We start from the raw sequence: 24,314 nt of genomic DNA, 5'->3' as shown, positions 1-24,314 counted from the left end.
AAACACATTATTTGGGTGCATAGTTTCCAAGTAGTTAACGAACCTAGCGGTTAAAAATAGTACTATTACTTTTCATGAAATTTTCAATAAAAGTAACTAGCGAACCTAGCGGATTACAAAGGAACCATCGACGAGCAGCATTTGTTCGCTACAATGAATGTATGTTGGTAACATTGTTTTCATACGATGAATGGGAATAAATGTTACCAACTATTTCGTTTCGGAAAAAAAGTATCATGGAATAAAATAATTTCGATTCATTTCGTTCGTTCACTTCGGTTTTTTTGATTCATGATTCTTTTCTTATCACCAAAACACTTGGAAATTTTTTTTTCGAAAACCAAGCTGCAAAAATTTCAAATTTTCAGTTCTTTTGACATTTACGCGAAGAGAAGCACCTTTGTAAAAAGTAAAGTAATCCAACCGACCTCAAATCTACCGAAAAATTGAATCATCAACTCATTTTAGCTGTCAGTTTCATAAATTATTCGCTTAAATTTCGTACCCATCCATTCATTCATGCTATCTATTTTCATAATTCTCAGGTTCTCAATCGTGTAACACAACTCTTCATGGATTTCTTGAATGTTCAACGAAGTAGAACGAACGATGAAGGGTTCAAAACCGTCACCTCGCAAGAACAAGTAAGTCTGATCACGACGATGGTCAAATTCCTAATTTCTTTCACAACTGATTACTCATCCTGTGATTCACGTTTTAGATCATCGTTGAAAATTCCATCGAAAGTATATTTCGAATATACGCCGAAAAAATAGAAATAGATCCGGATGCACCAGTTTTACTAGCTGCAGAACACATAGATTACCTGACTAAATCTCTAACTCACTTACCGTCAACTTATATCGTGAGTAGAGAACGATCAACTACTTCATTATATATTTTTTCAAAATAATCATCACGATGTTCGTTTCAGTGTTTGGATGCCAGTCGTACGTGGATGTGTTATTGGATCTGTCATTCGTTGAATTTAATGAAACACCAATTACCTGATCAATTGAAAACCAACGTATTTAAATTTTTAGAAAGGTGCCTCAATTTTCTATCAATTTATCAAACCTCATTGCACGTATATTTACCTACCTCTTCGTAATACTGATTTTTTTTTCAACAGATGTCAATCTCCTCAAGGAGGATTCGGAGGAGGCCCAGGCCAAGCACCTCATTTAGCATCAACCTACGCAGCAGTCAACGCGTTATGTTGTTTGAACAGCGAAGAAGCACTCCGCATTATCAATCGGTACTCTTGAAATGAACCTTAAATCAAAAAAAAAAATACAAAATATTAACGTTTCTCGTATCTTTCAGCGAAACATTATTAAATTTCCTATGGTCGACGAAATGTAAATCGGGAGCATTCTGTTTGGAAGTAGATGGCGAAGTTGATATTCGAGGAGCTTACTGCGCCGCGTCTGTAGCTTCGTTAATTAATTTAAAAACTGATAAACTTTTTCAAAATACTGCCGAATGGATAGTGGCGTAAGATTTATGATTTTTATCTCATCGTGGGTGAAATATTTAGACTCGATTTTGTAAAAAAAATTCGTTCGTGTTCGATACAGTTGCCAGACTTACGAAGGAGGATTTTCCGGCTGTCCAGGAATGGAAGCTCATGGAGGGTATACTTTTTGTGGAGTAGCTGCTTTAACTCTTCTGAATTCGATGCATTTGTGCGATATGAAAGCTTTATTGGTATTGCGATGATTTTCAACTAGTTTAACTTTTTCTTTCCAATTCAACGATTCTAACGAAGGTTTTTTTTTTGAAACTGTTTCAGAGATGGTGCGTTAATAAGCAGACTTCGTTCGAAGGAGGTTTCCAAGGAAGAACGAATAAATTAGTAGACGGTTGTTATTCATTTTGGCAAGGAGCTGTGTTCTCAGTCATGTATGCAAATTTCAATCTCTTAGGTAAACAATAATAATACCACCTCATGCGAGAGTACGATGCAAAAATTAATTAATTCCATTTAATATTTTCGATAACAATTTCAGAAGATGAACAGGCAATATCTAAACATTTATTTAGTCATCGAGCCTTACAAGAATACATTTTAATATGCTGTCAACACCCTTCCGGTGGTCTACTCGATAAACCTGGAAAGTACGTCTACATCGAAAGAAAATTACCACCCTAATATGTATAATTCTTCATCTTAATTAATGTTCGCTATATACGTATTGTTCACAGACCTCGAGACGTATATCATAGTTGTTACACACTTAGTGGTCTTTCTGTTTCGCAACATTTGCCAAGTAGCGAAGTCGATGTCGTAGGTCAAAAATCTAATCTACTTGTAAGTAAAAAAAAAATCATCGCATTGTCATTTTCACGTAGGTATGACTAATGGGATAATTTTATTTCAGATGCCAGTGCATCCTTTGTACAATCTAGTTCACAATTGCGTTAAATTTGCGATGCAATTTTTTCGAAACGCTTGAAGAGTATTATTAATTCGTCGATATTAATTTTATTCGTTGAAATTCCACGTTTAAGTCATGTATTATTTATTATTTTTTTTCTAGTGTATGAGAATAAAAATTACTTTTTTTGTACTTAATTTTATTGCAAGCTGTTTTTTATTCCTTTAGGAAAGAGCTTTACAAGTGTTTGATATTGGATTTTTTCCAACGATAATTGACCACATTAGTTCAACATCCTTAAAAAATCAATACGATTTGTTGTAAACACTTCAAAGTACCTATACTTCAAAGCAATTCAGAACACATAAGTACCTACATTACATTAGAAAAATAACAAAGTTAGCTCCCTCGCTCCCTCTCCTCACACCAAAACAACATCTGATCAGTACATACAGATACACAAGTAGGTACCCGAATACACGACACGATCGTACGCCAGACGTTTGAACTAACAATATTATAAGGGTAAAATTAGACCATCGTTTTCCACAGCTTCCTCATCGCACATGCGAACTACGATCGAGTATTTTCCTTCATGAGCACATCGGCCTAAGACGTGGTTAAAAATAAAATAACACAAAAAGCGTTTTAGTGGGACCAAAATATTACACGCTTGTGGTCGTCGGATTGTCGCCGAACCGGCCGATCGTTTTTTTTTATAGGCACCATGGCATGGCTCAAACACGAGTAAAAATTTAATTAATCATTATCACGCCATGTTACCTGCTATAGTCAATTTTATTCATTTCAAATACGTACTATTGTGTTGCTTAGAATACATCTGTTGATAGTTTTCAAAATGCTGGCGTTTAGAAATTATTATTTATTTTTAATTAACGTAGTTTTTTTTACAATATTCGCTGTTCAACTTGTATCGGCCGATGAAAATGATAACAATATTCCGAAAACTGAAACCGAGACAGAGTAAGTTTTAAAATAGGTAGAATCAAGTAGAGGAGATATTAACTTAATCCAACATTTTGTCAAAGTTTGGTGTACGTTATAATGTGTGATGGTTTTTATGTACTTTCCAGTGTAGTACTCAATTGGGCAAATGATATCGGCAACGAGCTTTGGAAAATTGGGGAAAGAGTTACCAAATTGCAAGATATCAAACAAGTAATTATTGTACAAGTTGTCGCTAGTATCTACTCTGTCATGGATCTTCGGTCTTTAATCCACAAAGAATTTTCTGTTTTTTACAGAGATATGTAGACATGAACGCGAGTGTAGAGCCGACAAATGGCACAGAAATCCTCAACACCATTGTTGTTCGTATGAATAAATTGATTAAAGAAAAAGTCGACGCAGTTATGGTAATGAATCTACCTATCAAAAATATTGTTTTTTAATGCAGACCGGCGCGGTGTTCTGTTGAAGGTTTCGAATTCTTTCTTGACTATTTCTCTATTTTTTCGTTCTTGATCTCAAAATTGGATAAAAAATTAAAAAAGTGAAATTTGAGTTGGTAAAAATTTTTAAAAATTGTTTATTTTATTAGAATCTTTCTGATTTATCCCGTTTTTAAGATATAAACCTCTCTCAACACTCAAACAATATTGATCCCCTTGAGTGGAGCACTTTCACCCCTCCTTTAGGTAGGAAAAATTCAAAAATTGGAGTTAGACTTATGTAATTATAGGAAGCTCGATACTGTAGGATCAGCACTGTTTGGGAGACCTGTGGAGGTTTTCTCTTGAACGGGGGTTTGGCACAGAAAAGAACAATTTTTTGAAAGAATCACCAGCTTTAATTATTTTTTTCATTTTTTTTCTTATTTAAAAAGAGGCCAGAATTTCAACACAGAAGTGAGAAATTTTCAAAAAAAAAAAATTATCAGCTTAGTCCAGTCATTTTAGCAAAAATTTTAGTCGAACATCGAAAAAATTGGGGGAAAGCTGAATGTCACATTATTTGTTCAGATTGGTACGTGAAATTTCCTATAAGCATGACCAGTCCAGTTGAAATATATTTTTCGATTTTTGGTGAATTTTTAAAAATCAAATTTTTGCCAAAAATGAGAAAAAAATCAAAATGTTACCAAATCGAGCTATAAAGCTGAAATTTGGGACATAATTCGATCTGTATACTATACTAATTACAATACGCTATCAAGTCGACTGGCGGTAGATTTCATGTTGTTTTGGAGCCTCCAGCGACTTATTGGAAATTACCGGAGCCTCCAGGAGATTTTTCAATGCTTGAAATTTCCATAAAATTTTACCAAACAGAGACACCCCATTATTGACATTATTCTGAGGTGGATCGTAGGCAGTTTCAATCCGTTTTGGAGTCTCCAGCAGATTTTTAGAAGCTTTTGTTTTTCAAAATCACAAACTGTATCCGAATTAACTTTCGGCTTTCCAACTCCATTCGATGAAAGTTTGTAGAAATTGCAAGTTTCAAAAATTTACTGGAGGCTCCAGTAATTTTCAAAAACTCGTTGAAGGCTCCAATTTCCAATACGACTTGAAATCTACCTGCAGTCGACTGCCTATCGTATTGAAATTAGTTTAAAGAATTTCTTTCTGTAATCTTTCACTCGTCTAATGATTGGCTCTGCTCCTAGCTCCCTGAGGATGTCTTCGTTCCGTTTCCTATCTTGTCTAGTATATCCTGCTGTGGCTCGCATGAATCTCATTTCCTCTGCGGTTACTCAGCTTTTTATAAATCCTTTCTCATTGTCCATGTTTCACTTCCATATAGCAGCATTGGTCTTGCCAGCATATTGTAGATTCTTATCTTATTTGAGTTTCGGCTCTGACTTTTCTTGGAGGTATGGCTCGGTTTATACCTCCGCTTACTCTCAAGAATTTACTGATCCTAAGTTGTACGTCAACTTCTCCTTCATATGACAGCTCACATCCGAGATTTTTAAAGCTTTTAACTTGTTCCACTGGCAGTCCATTAACAACAATTTTACTGCGTATTAGCTCTTTCCCCTCGAAGGCCATCACCTTTGTTTTTGACAATGAGATTCTCATTCCGTACTTATCAGCTACTTTCTGAAGGTTGTGCATTGCTCTCTGCAAGTCACCTTAGTTGTCAGCAAAGACCACCTGATCATCAGCAAACAGCAAGGTATTGACATGGGTGTTGTTGATGTCTAGCCCTTTTGGCTTGGTTTTCAGCCATTCTTTAATCATGTCATCAAAGTAGATGTTGAACAGACTACATGACATTGGGCATCCCTGTCTTACTCCTCTTCCTATCTTCTTTGCTTCCGACATGTTTCCAGATCTTACTCTTATTACATTATCCGTGTATATTTCTTCAATTAGGCGTACTATTTGTTCATTCACTTCAATTTTCCTCAGGATTTCAAAAAAGTTTATTTATATGTGCCCCTCTCCATGTTTGCCACAAACCTTTTGTATTGTTCCTGGCATGTTTCTCTTATCATCTTTTTTGTCTTGCAGCACTGTTCTTTGTAGCTTCCTTTGTCTTGTTCATTTTTTGAACTCATCCACTTCCAGAAAAGGGTTTGTATCCTCTTCACTTCTCTTGATAGTTTGTTGTTCTAGATTTTCAGCTTTTTGTGGTTTTGTCAACTTGATCAGTTGATCTTTTTCCCAGGGCCTCCTATGCTGCTCTCTGTACAACAGTTTTCAGGCATACCCACTCCTTTTCTACATCCTCTTCTATTGGTAAGTCTTTGCTAGAAAAATCGAAAAGAAATCCGCTACTTAGCCAAGCAATTGTCAAATAACATCTATAAATATGGCATATGGCCCTTAGCGTAGAATAATTTTTATTCAACATTTTTACCTCTCGGATCCTTCATTTTGGCGATATAGCTGAAAAACCTATATCGGCAAAGGTTAAAGACCTCTGGTGGGTTTAGCCCGCAAGTTGCGAGGTGTAACTTTTGATGGATTGTTTTAGAGACCGTCGTCGTCGTTTCCTTTTAAGCGGTAGGCCTATTGGCCTGTCTGCTGTGGTGTGGACCCTGCCGAGGATGAGCCTGAGGTATCAGTGAGTTTCCTCCTTGGTCTCCCTCTGCTTCTTTTCCCCATTGGTGTATATTGGAGGACCTGTTTTGGTGATCTTGTTTCCTCCATCCTTTTGACATGATTTCTCCAATCTTTCCTATACTTTTTTATCTTTTTCATGACTGGCATCACTCCGAGATCTGCTGTTATTTTCTCAGATGGGACTCTGTCTCTGAGAGTCACCCCTGCTGTTCTCCTCATGAACTTCATCTCAGCTGCCGTTATTCCAGGGGTGCTAACCGTAACCGCAAAAAACCGAAAACCCAAACCCAAACCCAAATAAGATCCATAATTTTAGCCATTTTCAAACCCAAACTGAAAACAAAAACCGAAATTTCATAGGTTTTTTAAAAACCGTAAAAAACCAGAACGAAAATAATGAAGCAGCGTGAGTGAAACCGAAACCTAAACCGATATAATTTATTTCGGTTTTTTTCGGTTTTCAGTTTGGGTTTTTTTCGGTTTTTTAAGGTTTTCTGTTGGGTTTTTTTCGGTTTTTTAAATTTTTTTGGGGAGATTTTTTCTAATTTTTGACTTTTGAGACTCGAAAGTCGAAATCCAGGGAAATTGATAAATATAATGAACTGAACCTAACAAATTCGGTCCTTGGTTGTTGCTGTTTGGGTTGCGAAGAAATTTTTTTAAAAAATATGTAAAACCCAAAAAAACCGAAAACCGAAACCAAAACTGGAATTTTTGTGAGTAAAACCGAAACCCAAACTGAAACCGAAATTTTGAATTTCAAAACCAAAACCGAAATCAAAACCGAAAAATGACAACAAAAAAATTGGAGTGAAACCGTAACCTTAATTAAAATAATTAAGGTTAGCACCCCTGCGTTATTCTTCTTTTATCAGATTTCTTCAGTGCCCAAACCTCGCTTCCATAAGTCATCATTGGTATTGCTAGGGTATTGTACACCTTCAATCTTGTTTCTTTTCGCACCTTACTGCTTCTCAGGGTCCTATTTATCAGTCCTGTGACTCTCAGGAACTTTGCAATCTTTCCACCAACATCTACTTCTCCCTGGTATGATATCGTGTTTCCCAGGTATTTGAAATTATTGACCTGTTCAATGATTTTTCCATTTATTACAATCTTGCTTCTTACTGGTTCCTTTCCTTTGAAGGCCATTGTTTTTGTTTTCTCTGATGATATTCTCATATCATACTTTTCTGATGTCTTTGTTAGATTGTACATTGATCTCTGTAGGTCATCTTCTGTTTCGGCTAGTACTGCTTGATCATCTGCGAAAAGTACTGTTGATATTTCCTGCCTTCTGTCTGTCTTGATTCCTTTTGGTTTCATTTTCTGCCATTCTTTCACCATGTGATCCATGTACATGTTGAATAAAACACAAGACAGTGGGCATCCCTGGCAAACTCCCCTGTTTATTTCTGCTTGTTCTAAGAGTTTATTTCCAATTCGTACTCTTATTCTGGTGTTCTTATAAATGCTGTTTATTACCTTTCACATTTTATATGCTATCTCTTCATCTTTTAGCACTTCAAACAGTTTTTTTCTATTGACCCTATCATACTGCTTTTTCCAGGTCTATAAAGCACATGCGTGTTTCTAGGTTGTAATCAGTGCATGATCTTCCTTTTCTGAATCCGTTTTGACTTTCTGACATATTTTCTTCTGCATGGTCTGCCAGTCGTTTTGCCAGTATTTTTGCATATGTATATCTTGTAGCAGGTATTGAGTAGACTTATTCCTCGGTAGTTTTTCAGGTTTGACATAAATCACCTTTCTTGAACAGTGGTATTACAATTGCTGTTTTGAATTCTTCAGGTACCTTTTCTTCTTGGTACATCCTATTTAGGAATTCCAGCAGTCTTCTTTTGAATTCACCACTTGCATATTTGTACAATTCTGTTGGTATGCCATCTTCTCCTGGAGCTTTTGCATTTTTTGCTGTTTTCAAAGCCTCTTGTAGCTCTCTAAATGAAATTCTGTCTTCTGGTTCTCCAATTTCTTCTTCTATGTATCTCTATGTCTTGTGCGTTTTCATCACTCCATCTGAACAAATAATGTGAAATTCAGCTTTCCCCAATTTTTTCGAGGTTCTACTAAAATTTTTGCTAAAATGACTGGACTATGTATTTGATCAATTCCAATTTAAAAAAGAAAAAAAAATTAGTATGAGGAAAGCTCCATAGAACTCGGAAAATCGTGCTACTCATGAAAACTATTATTCTGACCATGAAATAATTTTTTTTTTTTAATTTTATTTTTTGTTCTAATTGAAGGGCAATTTTCCAAAGTGCAATTAAGTCCATTTTTTTTAGAAAATAGAATCCTTTTTTCAGCCTAGCATAAATAGCTATATCTATTTTTTTATTTCGCAGCGCCTTCAAAATGCTACGCAAGAGGCGGAAAGTCAAAAAGGAACAATACCATCCGATCTTATGGCCAGGAAAGAGATATCGTACCGCAATTCAAAATTTTCCGACATTTCTGTCAATGATCCTAGGCCTAATTTCAATTATTCCACGTACTACGAAGTGCCTGAAAATTTGACTTTTGAAAGCATGAATTTGAGCGTCGATCCTCACTTTAATTATGTTTTGGTCAACACCGACTACAGTTCAGTGCATGTGCCAACAAATATTTACGACAGATGTACGTGATCTCATAAGCAACTACTTAATTACATTATCAAATAATTTTTGACGCTTTTTACGAAAAAAAAAAAAAAACAAAAAACAACTGTTTTCAATTTTAATTGCATACTTAATACGAATCGAATATTTCTCAATTACAGGGGACAGAGTCATTGAACCGATAGTTTGGTCTGAAAAATTAGACGAAACTTTTAAAGAAAATTACGACAAAGATACATCGCTAATGTGGCAGTATTTCGCTAGCACGTCGGGATTTCTAAGACATTTTCCAGGTTATTTTCACTTTACACGGGTGTTTTTCCTTTCACAATCGAACGATCCTCGTATAAATACGTAAAATTGCGATTTAATCTTTTAAAGCTTACCGCTGGGCAATGGAACCTGACAAGTACGATTGCCGTAAACGTATTTGGTACGTTCAAGCAGCCACTTGTTCAAAAGAGGTGATCATATTGATCGATAATTCTGGAACGATGTACGGTATGAGGAATACCATAGCTCAGCTGACGGTCGATACGTTACTTCAGACGTTCAGTAACAACGATTTCGTTAATCTTTTCCAAATGATAAAAGAAGAGGTGCATTGTTTAGTGGATTGTTTCAACGATACCCTCGTCCAAGTTGGTATTGATATTTTAATAATTAGGTAGGTAGGCATAAAGAAATTTATCGAATAATTCGCTATAGCAGTTGAATGATTTTTTCATCTACAGGCTACACCCGAAAATGTGGAACTATTCAAGAAATCATTGTACGATATGTGTCCCGATAACAAAATCAATTTTACAAAGGGATTTATTAAAGCATTTGAAATGTTACACGATGTAAGTTGACGGATCAATTCAATTACACATATCTACCTAAAATTTACACATTGATTTTTTCATTCCATTCACTTATGTTTGGTTGAAATGTAGTTTATACAGAATAAGACCGAACAATCCGAAAGGCGTAATCAGGCCATCTTCCTATTAACAGACCAGCTACCTTCTCAAGCTGAATTTGATGTAATACTAAGAGAATACAAAAGGATTTACGGAGGGCCAAACATGGAAGTGGATTTGTTCATCTATTTTATCGGCAAAGACATTGTAGAAGTTAATGAAGTGCAGTGGGGAAGTAAATGTCTAAAACCAGGCGAGTCAACTCCTAATATCGACATTTTAAAAGTAGGTCTAGGTACCTACATATGATTTTCAACCAATAAAAGTATCTAACTATTCACCCGCCTTACACAAAATATTGAAACACAACATATTGAAATTTATTCCAAAATTGCAAACTAACTAGGTATGTATTTCATCGCAAACTCGCTCAAAATTTGAGAAAAATCTCAGACCACATGAATTTTTCAATTTTTCTTTAAATTTGGGGTTTGTGACTAGAGTTTTTTCTGGGGGGGGGGGGTCAGAGAGGGTTGAGGTCGCATTAGAAAAATTATTTAAAAATTGATATAATTTATTTCAAAATTTGAGACTCCCTGTGAGCTCTTGAAGTTTTCAATAAAAAAAATGAAATTTAAATCAGCAGCTCAAAAAACTACTTAAACAATAGGTCACACAATTTTTTTTTAAATTTGAGACTCATGGCAGAGCTTTTGGAACTTTGTATTAAAAAAATGAGTTGAAATCTGAAATCAGCAACATCAAAAAACCCAAAAACCCAATTATTAGGTCACACAAATTTTTCAAAATTTTGGGCTTATTGTGAGCCTTTGGTCTTTGGTGGAGCTTTCTATAAAAAAACTGAGTCAAAATTTAAAGTAAATCATGCGAATTTTTCATTGTTCATTTATTCATTTTCTAAAGGTTACTGACCTGTGAGTTCAACTTCTCAAGGTCACTGACTTATCCGTTTGGTTTTCCAAGGTCGTCTGTCCGTCTATCTGACCTCTCAAGGTCACTGACCGATTTGTTTGGATTTTCAAAGTCATCGCTGGTTGGTGTAAGTGGCTCATCAAGGTCATTGACCCATATGTCTAGCCTCTTAAGGTCAGTGACCTACTTAGTCTATATCTTTCCAAGATCGGCTGTCAGCCTGTCTGATCTCCTAACTAAGGTCATTGACTAATGTGTTTAGCCTCTCAAGGTCAATGACCTACCCATCCAGTTTACCAAGGTTGTCTGCCAGCCTGTCTGGTCTCTCAAAGTCATTGACCCGCATGTTTGGGTTTCCAAGGTTGTCACCAGTCGGTGTTCCCGTCCCCTTAAGGTCATTGACCCATGTGTTCAGACTCTTAAGGTCAGTGACCTAACAGTCCAGCTCTCTAAAATCGACTGACTTTCTGTCTGTCTATCTGGACTCTCAAGGTCATCTGTCCACATGTCTAGGTTCTTAAGGTCATTCACTGGTTGGCCTGCCTAATGTCCTCCTAAGGTCACTGACCTGCACCGCTGGCTTCCCAAGGTCATCTATCCATATGTCTAGTTTCTTGAGGTCATTGACGGGTCTATCTGCCTAATGGCCTCTCGAGGTCATTGACCTACACCTCTGGCTTCTCAAAGTCATCTGTACAGCTGTCTGGCTTCTTAAGGTCATTCACCAGTCGGCCTGCCTAATGTCCTCCTAAGGTCACTGACCTGCACCTCTAGCTTCTCAAGGTCATCTGTCCATGTGTCTAGTTTCTCAAGGGCATTGACTGGTCTATCTGCCTAATGGCCTCTCGAGGTCATTGACCTACACCTCTGGCTTCTCAAAGTCATCTGTACAGCTGTCTGGCTTCTTAAGGTCATCCACCAGTAGGCCTGCCTAATGTCCTCCTAAGGTCACTGACCTGCACCTCTGGCTTCTCAAGGTCATCTGTCCATGTGTCTAGTTTCTCAAGGTCATTGACTGGTCTATCTGCCTAATTGCCTCTCGAGGTCATTGACCTACACCTCTGGCTTCTCAAAGTCATCTGTACCGCTGTCTGGCCTCTTAAGGTCATTCACCTGGCAGCCTGCTTAATGTCCTTCCAAGGTCACTGACCTGCACCTCTGGCTTTTCAAGGTCATATGTCCATAATATGTCTAATTTCTTTAGGTCATTGACCGGGCTGCTTGTCTTATGACCTCTCAAGGTCATTGTTCTTTCTGACTGGCTTCTTGAGGTCAGTGACCTTCCTATTAAGCCTTTTATGCTAGCCATGTCTTCTTATCTGGCCTCACAAAAGTTGTTCTTTTTTGACATTTTTACTAAAAAGCAGTATTTTTACAATAATGTTAGTGTATCGACTATTTGGAAATTTTGATGGAAAAGTAGAACTTTTTAGCTACCTACTATTGCAAAAATTTAAGACTTTTTGGTAATTTTTACAAAAAAGGCTACACTTTTCTGCAATTTTAACAAAAAGGAGTTTTTTGGAAATTTTGTTTAAAATTCAGAAAATTCCACACTTTGGGCAAGTTTGGCCGAAATGCAGAACTTTTAGAGAATTTTGGCGACAAAGCAATATACTTTTTGGAGTACTTTGGCAAAAAATCAGAACTTCTAGTTTTAATTTGGTTCAAAATTCTGCAAGATTGTAATTTATGAAAAAAATGAAAACTAAGTCCTGAATTCGTGATAGTTTCGACCACTAAAATTTTTCAAAAAACGCTGCCCACATTTCAGTTTTTTTTTTTTTTTTTTTGCTTGTTGTTCTTCAAGCATAAAAATTACCTGCGTTTCTACGCAGAATGAAGCTTGATAGCCCTTCAACATCTCCATCTACGAGTAATTTCGTTTACGCCGATGTCACAAATGAGGTTCTAGGAAGAATAAAATGATTAATGATACTCCACAATGCTGAAATTAAACAAAAAATTTACCCACATTAGGCTCAATAGTCCACGTTCGAACTATGGACGAAGTACCCGAAGACGCACTTAAATATCTACCAGTCATAGCGAGAACTCAAAATGAAAACACGCAGAACTATCCGGTATCTTGGACTCACGTATTTTTAGACATAAAGGTAGGTCATCGACGATCATCGAATCAGCCAAATCCGCTAACACTTACGAGTTAATTAACTATAATCCTTAAAATTTGCTTATTTATAATTATGTTTCAATACAGAGGGATAGAGGTTCTGAAATGGGAGAAGATCAGCCGGAAGTCGATGATGACCAACAAGACCATCCCGAATATGGCAATTTAAACGAACCTTTCATAATGACATCAGTCACAACGCCAGTTTACAAAAAGATAAATCTCACAAATCCAACGGTATGGCATGGCATAACATTAGATACAATAAGATATTATTTAGTTTTACCTTGTCAAGAAAATCGTCAATTCGACTGCCATACCTATTAAATATAGCAATTTATTCGATTGGTAGCCCGGGAAAGAGGAAATGATCGGAGTAGCAGCCATCGACGTTCCAGTTGCAGATTTCGAAAGACTAGTAATATCTCATAAAGTAAGTAGGTAGTTTGCTACGAGTAGGTATCTGCCTAAAAATCACGAGATGGATAATTTTTCAACGATACAAATTTTCAGATCGGTGTAAATGGATACGCCTTTATCGTCACCAACAACGGATATTTATTATTTCATCCGGATCTGACACCAGTAGTGAGTAATCTGTTCTTACCTACTTACCTATCGAATTAACCTCAAAACAACTAGAACTGATTCAATCGCGGTTGTTTTTTATTTTTTTGGACAATGCGGAATGTTCAGAAAGACAAAACTTTCAGAGTCAATTTCAATAGTGTAGACTTGACTGAAATAGAATTTTATGATGATAATGAAAACGAGCCTAGAAAACCGAATGAGAGAATCGTAGAGGTAAATGTTTATACAAAGTATCTCGAACTTGAGTAGATAAGTGCTTTACTGTATGTATAATTCATTAAAATACAATCGCGCCTCTTTATTTTTACAGTTGAGAAGGAGCATGGTGAATCAAGAACGCAATCTAATGGAAAATATGACCATTAAATTTCATTACGATAGCCAGGTATGCAAATGCAGATTTTCTCAATTTCATTTTTTTTTTCAAATTAGAAAAATTTGTTAAAATTTGATACATGCATTTTGGTAATATTGGTTTAGAGAAACAAAAAAGATTGAAGATGAATGACTCCGACTCGAAATTCGCAACTCACAAATTTTTAAAATAAATCAGGGTAAGGGGATGAAAATGATCAAATGTGGTTAAAATAGGAATCCATCTAACGGAAATCAAAATTTGCATTTTTCATGTTTGAGAAAATTTTTACACTCAGCCAAAAATCAAAAAGCAGCAGCTGTTGATAAAATGTATGTAGAGCAGATGAAGCATTTTGGGCCAAAAACTGTCACATGAATCCAGGAATTGTACAACACCTGTGTAGAAACATCAAAAATACCTCAATTATGGAGACAGGTCCATGTCATTGCTATCCAGAAGCCAGGCAAAGACCCAAATGACCCTAAAAGTTACCACCCTATATCGTTACCATGTCACCTGTATAAGATATTTGAGTGAGTGGTCCTAAATCAAGTAGGTAGCTGAGCATATTGACAAGAACGTAATCAGTCAGCAGGTAGGTTTCAGATTTGGGAAAGCTTGTACTGGTCAGGTCCTGAGTTTAACACAGCACATTGAGGATGGTTTTGAACAGCGCAAGGTCACTGGTGCTGTGTTTGTGGACCTCACTACAGCATTTGACACAGTGTGTCATCAGTAACTTTGGTACAAGATTTATGAACAGACCAGGGACTACAAATTTACAGAAATCATCATGACACTGCTTAAAGACAGGAGGTTCTATGTGACTTTAGATGGAAAGAACAGCACTTGGAGAAGGTAAAAGAATGGCTTGCCACAGGGAAGTGGCCTGTCACCCATCCTTTTTAATATCTACACCAATGACCAACCAATTGGAGGACCTGCACGTCGCTTCCTTTATGCAGATGACTTGGCGCTCACAGCACAGTGTGACACATTTGTAGAGGTGGAAGACATACACACTGAATCAGGCAATAGAAGAACTCGACGAATACTATAAAGCCAACCACCTCAGGCCAAATCCATCCAAGACAGAAACCTGTTCATTCCACCTGCAAAACCGTGAGACCAAGAGACAGCTCAACATCCAATGGGGAAACACTGCACTGAATCACAATGACCACCCCAAATATTTAGGAGTGACACTGGATAGATCACTCACCTACCAGCAACACTGTGAAAAAACTAAAATGAAAGTGGCTGTTAGAATAAATCTGATCCGAAAGCTGGTAGGTAGCAGACGGGGAGCTAAACCACAGGTCCTGAGCACATCAGCACTAGCGCTGTGTTACTCAGTTGCAGAATATGCTTGCCCAGCATGGGGACAATCAGCACTTGCTAAAAAAGTAGATGTGCCCCTGAATGAAGCCTGCCGATTGGTGACAGGATGCCTCAGACCAACTGCACTCACAACTCTGCATTGTCTCGCACGGATTGCACCACTGGAAGTGTGTAGGGAGGTTGCTCCCGGAGCAGAAAAAACTAAAGCAACACACACATCCTACACCCCATGCATGGCTACAACAAATTACCAGAGAGCAGACTAAAATCTAGACACAGTTTCCTAAGAACAGTGAATGAATTGAGTGCTCCTGCTGAAGTTGAACGCAGTCAAATCTGGAACACAGCATCAAGTAGCAATACTATGAGCGAATCATTGCCCCAAGGCAACCAACTGAAGTACAGCCTCTGGAAAACGCTGAATAGAATTAGAAGCGGAACACGCTCAAAATCCAACCTACCCAGATGGCACTTGGCTGATGATGATCTGTGCGAATGTGGCGAGGTACAAGATGACAGACTCCTTTTCGGGTGTCGCTTATATGGTGACTTTGACGCAGACAAACTGGACCAGACAATTGATGATGAGGGGATGAAGTTCCTCAAGTATTGGGACAAGAAGGGAATTTAGATACTCAGTATTGCCGACCGGACACGAGAACAAAAAAAAGTGACTTACTTATTATCACGTTCTTCAACTTTCATAACAAAAACTTGCACTCACCTAAAACAAACAAAAAAAAAAAAAAAAAAAAAAAATATTTAGGTTGACAGTGGCAACGAGAAAAAATAAAATAGTCTAGGTATATTAGTTTTTCAACTACAAATATCAACTGAGCCCTCCATTTATAGAGTTTTATCTAGGTATAGTTTTATCTAAGAACATCGGCATTTTTCAGACTCGTGTTGGTTCAGAACTGAGAAGTTATTTCTATGCGCCTTTAAGATGCAGTCCATTTACACTGGGTTTAGCTTTACCCAAAGGTTACGGTAATTACTGGATCAAAGCCGACGAAACGAAATTAAAAGGTATAATATTCAAATACCTACTGTTTTCAAGTGTATATTTTTATATGTATACCAATTGAGCATGCAATGCTCCATCTTTGTTTAATATCGCCACTTCGAAGTGACATCATTTTCCTTTTCCTCAGATGAAAATTACTCTCATTATTTTGAAACCGATGGTAATTGGAATATTCATCCGAAATGGTAAGTTGGATGCTTTTGTAGAAGAATATCAACACAATACATACAGCATACAGTATTACTTTATAGATTGACTAAATATTTTGCCAATTGCGCAGGACTTACTGCGACTTCAGAACCAGACAAAAATACGATTACCGCACGCCCAAAAAGAAGCTACAAAAATTTTTATCCATGATGTTCGAGGATAAAAGGACTAGAAATTTCACATGGCACGATGAGCACCAAATCAAAGACGCTGACAAGAACATAGATTTCGACGATACGTTTGGTGAGTGCTTTTAGGTATATCTACAAAATCGAGTAGGTAAATCGATTTAATTTCTAAATAGACATAACATTATTATTACTATTTTTTTTTTTTTTTTTTTTTAGCTACCTGCTTTACTGTGGATACTACATTCAAACCAGAAGGGGATTACTTTTGTAAGTATTTATTCTGTCATAATTTTGTTTTACGAATAGGTGCACATTTTTCTTTATTCCCATATAGTTAATGCATCAAAAACACTCGTAAATTAATTACTCGAATGTCGACAGGCGATAGGGAATTAATGGACGTATTATTTTTCGATGCGAAACTTACATTCAAAGAATTTGCAAACGAAATTTCACCAGAAGAGTAAGTTACAGTTCTCCTATTCTGTTATGGGGACAGACTGAAGAAAAATGAACTCATTGGAAAAGGAAGTTGAAAAAAAAAGATGAATTTATTTTTTTTTTTTAATTTATTTTCCAATTTAAAGACGAAAGTTACTCGATGTATTTTTTTGACTCATTTCCAAACTAATTTTAAAGAATACTCATCACTTCACCTATCTCAGCTGAAAATTTCCTGACATGATATTACATACTTGAGTAATTATTTCAACGTAAGAAAAAACAGTGTTGCCAAATATAAAAGGTTCCATTTTGTTCAGTCCGGCTCCGTTTCCAAAATTTTGATAGCATGTGTTCAAGTGTCTCTCGTCTCTGATTTTTTGTGTTTTTTTTTTGTTGCGAAAATAGTAAAGATTTTTTCACAAGAAATGGAATTCAAGTAAAATTTGTATCAACTCAAAGTGGTCTGACGCGATGGAAAGTTTTCAATGAGACCGCAACATCCAGAAAGTAAGTGCCCGTTATATTTTTTAAAAATGAATTCTCGAAAGTTGTGAGTTCATAATTTTTGCACCCCCTCCCCCCTCCCCACCACCCCCATATACAAAAATAATTTATTTCTGTTTTATCTGCTTAAAAATCCTCTTTTTGTTCCAAATTTGCCATACGAAAGCGCTGCTTTTTACTTTACTTGCTCATAACTTCATAAGGTTCTGTTTTTTTTTTTTTCAAATTGCATAAGTCAAGAAGTGTCAATTTTTTGGGAGGAAATGTCAAAAAGCGGAATTTTTTGCAAAGCAGTCGAGGTCAAAAGTGCCATTTTTATCAAAATATTGAAAAAGGATCCTTCTTTGAGAGATTTTTTTTAAAATGCTCATTTTTAGCAATCTTGTCAAAAAATGGCCATTTTTGTCCAAGATGCCAAGAACGTGTCCATTGTTGGCACAGTTGTCAGTAAATGTCATTTTTGGCACAATTATTTAGAAAAGGTCCATTTTTGGTGACATTGTGAACAAGTGTCCATTTTTTGCACAATTGTCAAAAAGTGCCCGTTTTTTGTAGGATAGCCAAGAATTAGTGTCCACTGTCCATAATATTTAAAATTGTCAAAAAGTGTCAATTTTTGGCACAATTGCCAAAAAGAGTCATAGTGTATTTTTACACAATTGTCAAAAAGTGTCCATTTTAGCCAAAATGTGAAAAAGGATCCATCCTTGAGAAAATTTTTAAAAAATTCCCATTTTTTACAAACTTGTCAACAAGTGGCCATTTTTGTCAAAGATGCCAAGAAATGTGTCTATTGTTGCTACAATTGTCAGTAAATGTTAATATTGGCGCAATTGTCAAAAAAAAAGGTCCATTTTTGGTAAAAATTCGTCAACAAGTGCCATTTTTAGTACAATTATCAAAAAGTGTCCATTTTTGGCACCATTGTCAAAAAGTGTCATCTTTTCACACAAGGGTCAAAAAGTGTCCATTTTGATACAATGGTGAAGTGTGTCAATTTTTGGCCCAATTGCCAATAAGTGTCATAATGTATTTTGACACAATTGTCAAAAAGTGGTCATTTTTACCAAATTGTGAAAAAGGATCCATCTTTGAGAAAATTTTTTAATGCTCATTTTTGACAATTTTGTCAAAAAGTGGCCATTTTTGTCGAAGATGTCAAGAATGTGTCTATTGTTGCCACAATTGTCAGAAAATGTCATTATTGGTACAGTTGTTATAAAAGGTCCATTTTTGGTAAAGTTGTCACAAGTGTCCATTTTCAGCATGATTGCCAAAAAGTGTCATATTTTGACACAATTGTCAAAAAGTCACCATTTTTGGCACATTTGTCACAAAATGTCATATTTTGGCACAATTTCCAAAAAAAGTGTCATATTTTGACACAATTGTCAAAAAGTGTCATTTTTTGCACAATTGCCAAAAAGTGCATATTTTGACACAATGGTCAAATGTGTCGATTTTTTGGCACGATTTCTAAAAAGTGTCCATTCTGGCACAGTTGCCAATAAGTGTCATATTTTGACACAATGGTCAAAAAGTGCCATTTTGGCACAATTGTCAAAAAGTTTCCATTTCTGGTGAAATTGTCAATCAAGACACATTCAAAACCCTCCCTTGAATTCCCCTACGGACGACGAAGTCGGTTTCATAGGGCACCTCAAAGATGTAAAAAAAAATTTATTTACCAAATGTTGTTTAAATTTACAGTTTTGGTGAAACGAATAATAAAGCTCTCGATGAAGTTTGGTACAAAAGCGCGGTCCTTTTACACGAATCGAAACACGAAAGTTTTGTATTTTCGTTGCCTAAAAAAATAGGTAAGCTAATCGAGATACATCTCATAAACTTTCTGATCAAAATCAAATAAACAATAAATTCAACTTTTGAATTTTAAATTTGCCAGAAAATTCTAAAGAACGATATATCACAGCCAGTCACGCAATTTTCTACAGCGCATCGTCAGAAAATGAAGCACCTGAAGCTCCTGGTGTTGTAGTAGGATACGAAATGGCTTACGAAAATTTCTGCCAATTGATAAGCAATGTGAGAGGAATCTTTAAATCATTTTTATAAAATATTTATAAAATACAGTACATTTGATTAGGTATAATCGTCCATTTGTCATTTTTCGCGTCAATCAAAACTTATATGTATATTTTTTCTCCGCAGAATAAATACCAGCTAACCGAAAGCGTTCACTTCGATAACTACATAATCGATGCGAACGGATACATCGTATACACAGACGCACCAAAGATCGAGGGCGTCGAATATTTGGGAAGATTTTTCGGCGAAATTGAAGGCGCAGTGATGCAGGCGTTAATAAACGAAAGTGTTTTTCGCCAGCTAACAATGTTCGATTATCAAGCTTTCACAAATGAGGACAAACCACCTACTCCCAGTAGAGGTTCATTTTTATTCAATGTGAGCGAATTTCATATTATTCAACTTTATCGGTATCTGAGATAGAATTTATTTTTTTATAATATTTACAACGGTTAATTGGTTTAGCCTTTCAATCATTTAATTTGGATGGTGCAATGGATGTTCTCAAAAATGTTATGGGTTATCGTAGAAGCCAATTTATGGCCGCTGATTGACGCTTGGAAATATTGCAGCGAAATTGGAGCCGAATCTAGTAGATGTACGTATATGTTTCCGTATCAAGCGTGTGCCCTAAGGGGTCAAATGGATTTTAAAAAAGTGTCTTGTAGAACCTTCTCCTTGAGAAATTGACACTCTAAAATAATTCAAAAATGGAATAAAACGTCTCCAAAAGAATTTGTCATTGAACGAAAACTTCAACTTTTTCTCAAAAAATTCATCAATTAATAAATTTTTTGTTTAATTTTTATAGCTAATGTAAGCAGCAGCGCTGCCACTTGCGCTAAGGCTGCGAAAAAGTACTTGGATAGATGTCGTACTCGAGAAGAACCTGCACACATCGAGCAACCAGACGAAAATCAGAAAACGATAAAAAAAATAGAAGCTGATAAGAAGTTTTCACTATATTTGTCAAGCGGTCACGCACCCATCGATAATTCAAATAGAAATGGCAGTTGTGCCAGGTAAATTCGACCCACGTGATTTTTTTACAATTTGTGCCTAAGTACAAATTTTCTAACAAATTCAAACGAAAAATTATGTCATTAATTTTTTCAATCACAACTTTCCATATTCAATTCAAACGATACCACGATTTTTGACCAAAGGGTCATTACATGTCAATTCGACCAACTTTTTAAAAAATATCTATCCACCTATTAAGTAAGAAACCCGCAATCAGTTTGGTTCCAGCCCATTCAGGGAGCGGGTGGGGGGGGGGCTTCCATTATTTTCACATTGTCTCGGGGTACTCAACTTCAGCAGCGCATTCCTCCGAAGCTATGATACTTTGATCAAAACTGATTTCACAGTTCGAAAGGGTAATGAATTTTTAACTTTTAAAGCATTTTGAACTTTTCAAAATTTGAAAGTTAAACTTTCAAATTGAAAGTTCAAATTTCAAAATGGCGCTGTAAGTGGGAGCTACCATTTAAAATTCTGAACAAATTTCCATAGATGTACCTTTTGATGCTTTTTCAAAATATTCAAGTTTCAAGATGGGATCTCTTGATTAAGGAGGCGCACCCCCACCACCAACTTTGGGCAAAACTTTCAAAAAAAAATCTGGAGCATGTGATATATCGAATTGTATGTTTTTGGTAACGCTGAATACGAATATGACGTTCGATTTTTGATTGGGCCCCATTTACGGCCCCCATCACCTCCCCAAATGGGGTAAAAGATCATAATAGGGTTTTTTTCGCGTGACACATCAAGTAGTATGTTTTTTGTGACGCTGAACACGAATATGACGTCAGATTTTTGATTGGGCCCCGTTCACGGCCCCCGTCACCTCCTCAAGGGGGTGACCTAAAAAAAATGGTTTCAATTGTACATTAAATAGTATGTTTTCTATATCGCTGAACACGAATATAGCCTTAGTTTTTCAAATTGGCCTCACCCATGGCTCCCAGAACCTCCCCCAATTGGTAAAAGTACAAAAAATTTGTTGGAAGCCATGGATGGGGTCCAACCCAAAAATCTGACGTCATATTCGTGTTCAGCGTCACCAAAAACATACTATTTGATGTGTCGCACGAAAAAAACCTATTTTGAACTTTTATCCCATTTGGGGAGGTGATGGGGGCCGTGGATGGGGTCCAATCAAAAATCCAACGTCATATTCGTGTTCAGCGATACCAAAAACATACAATTCGATATATCACATGCCCCATATTTTTTTTTTGAAAGTTTTGTCCAAAAATGGGGTGGGGGTGCTCCCCCTCTATCAAGAGATCCCATCTTGAAACTTGAACATTTCGAAAGAGCATCAAAAGGTACATCAATGGAAATTTTTTCAGAATTTTAAATGGTAAGTAGCTCCCAACGCCATTTTGAAATTTCAACTTTCAAATTTTGAAAATTTCAAAATGCTTAAAAAGTTTAAAATTCAATACCCTTTCGAACTGTGAAATCAGTTTTAATCAAAGTGTCATAGTTTTGGAAGAATGCGCTGCTGAATTTTAGTACCTCGGGACAATTTGAAAATAATGGAAACCCCCCACCCGCCCCCTGAGGGGTCTGGGGCCAAACTGATTGCGGGTTTCTCACTTACTGGGTGGGTAGAGTAGATATTGTAAAAAAAATTGAGCGAAATCGAAATTTTCAGCTGTCGAAATTTATTTTCTATTTTTGACAAATTTTTGATAATTTAAACATTTGTGGCAATTTTTTTTATTCATTTTTATTTTTTTTTTATTCATTTTTTTTTATTTTTGAAAAATGTACTTACATAATTATTCAATAAAAATGATGGAAATCAATCCTGAAAGTAAGACCAACACCCTCGTACCGAACTTCCCTATTTCTGACCATTCCGAAGCCACTAGCGAAATTTTGAATTTTTTCAGAAGACGAGAAAATCAATTTAGTCAGCTAAAAATCGAGTTGTGGTTTATCCTCGACTTGTCTAAAAAATTTATCCACATCCGAGCCGATCTCCAGGCGATCACTTTAAATGTGCCTATTTTTTTAAGGAAAAAATTTAAAAAAATCAAAACTGAGAAAATGTAATTTTTGTGCATTTTTATTTTTTTTCTCGTGAACATTCTATTCAAAAAACGTTTTTAAGGTATTGAAATAGTATTTAACCCCCTCCCCCCTCAAATGTATCATTTTTCAACGTTTCAGCTTTCTGACTGGGTCACGGGTTGTGCGCCAGGAGCCTCAGTCTAGAGCTTGAATGGGCTTGGAGCCATCTCATTTTGGCCCATTTCATTTTAAAATAAATTCAATTACGAGAAAATTGATTTTTAAAATTTTGGAGCATTGAACCTCTCCTTAGTCTCCTCTTCTCTTCACTTCGTTTCAGAACCTTTACACCCCTAAAACAATTGAAATACTCGCTCCAACTTTCTAGTTCAAGGGAATTCTTTAATCAAGAAAAATGTATTCTATTTTAAAAAATTTTCGAGACAGAAACTGTCTTTCTAAATGGATTTCCTCTAGGACAAATTTATCTTCCAATATTCGCCTCATCAAATATTCAAATTTTAGAACCAAATAATCTCATTTCTTAGTCAAAATGAACCGATTTAGCAATATTGGGGGCAATAAAAATTTGAAACAATTTCCTCCGCATGAAATAGGATTCTTGAGGGGTCTATTTCCATCTTTACTCAAAATTTCACCACCATCAAGAGAGTTTTCAATTCCAATAGCTCCGATCCCCCTCCCCCCAAATTTAAATATGCATACTAATTTTTTATTTCTTATTTTTTTCAGACCATTCAAAGCACACAGAATTCCGAGGACCAATTTAATTTTGATATCGTTGAACATGAGTACAACATCGTGTGACATAAAACTGAGCGTGCAACAAGAAATAATCCAATATTATAATTCGGCCGATATCAAACTCATAACCGATCGCAAAAAACTGCCAGAAGGAAAATACATCGGCGTTCCAGCTTGTAACAAAAAATTCCTAAATTCGTACCCGAGGAAAAAATTACGAGGCTGTAGCGATAAACAAGTTCTTGTGAGTAGAAAACATACTTATCAAGCCTAGATACATTTTTTGACAAATAATTCATTAATCGATTAATTTTGTTTGTTGTACGAATCGTTTGCAGAATTCAACCCAATACGAACCGTGCGGCTCGAATAGATTTTTCAGCACTAGACAAAGTTTATTAATCACTTTATTATGTAATTTTCTGATATTATTTCATTATTTAAGATTTTGTTGAGATGTTTTATTAAATAAATGTTGTGTTTGAATAAAGATGTATCTTTTTTTTTCAATTTCAACCCTATTGCGATTAATTTGAATTGAATGAATTTTCAACGACATCAGCTGTATAGCCAATTTCACCTTGTGATACGTTTTTCATAAAAACAAATTCATTTTTTTCCAAACTCAAAAGTAAAATTATCTATACAGAAATTAAACTCGAATAAAAAATATTCCATTGTTTTTCTTCTGTTCACGAATTATGTACTTAGGTCTAATAGGTTGAGTTAATTACTCGTCTAAATATTATTAAATATACGTTTCATACGCACGATAGGCTAAATTATCTGCGAATGCAGATAGAAAATTTTCCATTTTCGTATAAATTTTAATTAAGTAAAAGCGTAAGCGTTT

The 24,314-nt window shown here is 35.9% G+C and overlaps 2 protein-coding genes across 2 annotated transcripts; both read left to right on the top strand.

The window, feature by feature from the left end:
* Positions 1–303: 303 nt before the first annotated feature.
* Fntb (Farnesyl transferase beta subunit) lies at positions 304–2,578 on the top strand. Its single transcript, XM_065355657.1, has 11 exons — positions 304–470; positions 546–644; positions 722–865; positions 935–1,047; positions 1,133–1,258; positions 1,327–1,497; positions 1,581–1,710; positions 1,796–1,928; positions 2,013–2,121; positions 2,209–2,314; positions 2,385–2,578. Exons 2-11 carry the CDS (start codon positions 573–575, stop codon positions 2,457–2,459), a joined length of 1,179 nt encoding a protein of 392 aa, XP_065211729.1. The 5' UTR covers positions 304–470; positions 546–572; the 3' UTR covers positions 2,460–2,578.
* Positions 2,579–3,011: 433 nt separating this feature from the next.
* LOC135839567 (voltage-dependent calcium channel subunit alpha-2/delta-3-like) lies at positions 3,012–23,951 on the top strand. Its single transcript, XM_065355655.1, has 27 exons — positions 3,012–3,365; positions 3,476–3,560; positions 3,647–3,757; positions 8,785–9,058; positions 9,201–9,332; positions 9,421–9,680; positions 9,774–9,884; positions 9,978–10,197; positions 12,858–12,994; positions 13,099–13,248; positions 13,364–13,444; positions 13,525–13,599; positions 13,708–13,815; positions 13,913–13,987; positions 16,201–16,330; positions 16,456–16,513; positions 16,609–16,781; positions 16,886–16,936; positions 17,051–17,132; positions 17,519–17,620; positions 19,328–19,437; positions 19,524–19,663; positions 19,790–20,044; positions 20,132–20,264; positions 20,478–20,688; positions 23,450–23,705; positions 23,800–23,951. Exons 1-27 carry the CDS (start codon positions 3,241–3,243, stop codon positions 23,914–23,916), a joined length of 3,762 nt encoding a protein of 1,253 aa, XP_065211727.1. The 5' UTR covers positions 3,012–3,240; the 3' UTR covers positions 23,917–23,951.
* The last annotated feature ends 363 nt before the right edge of the window (positions 23,952–24,314 follow it).

Source organism: Planococcus citri, chromosome 3, assembly GCF_950023065.1.
Source record: "Planococcus citri chromosome 3, ihPlaCitr1.1, whole genome shotgun sequence".
Classification (NCBI taxonomy): Eukaryota; Metazoa; Arthropoda; class Insecta; order Hemiptera; family Pseudococcidae; genus Planococcus; species Planococcus citri.
This window is presented reverse-complemented; position numbering and strand designations above follow the sequence as displayed.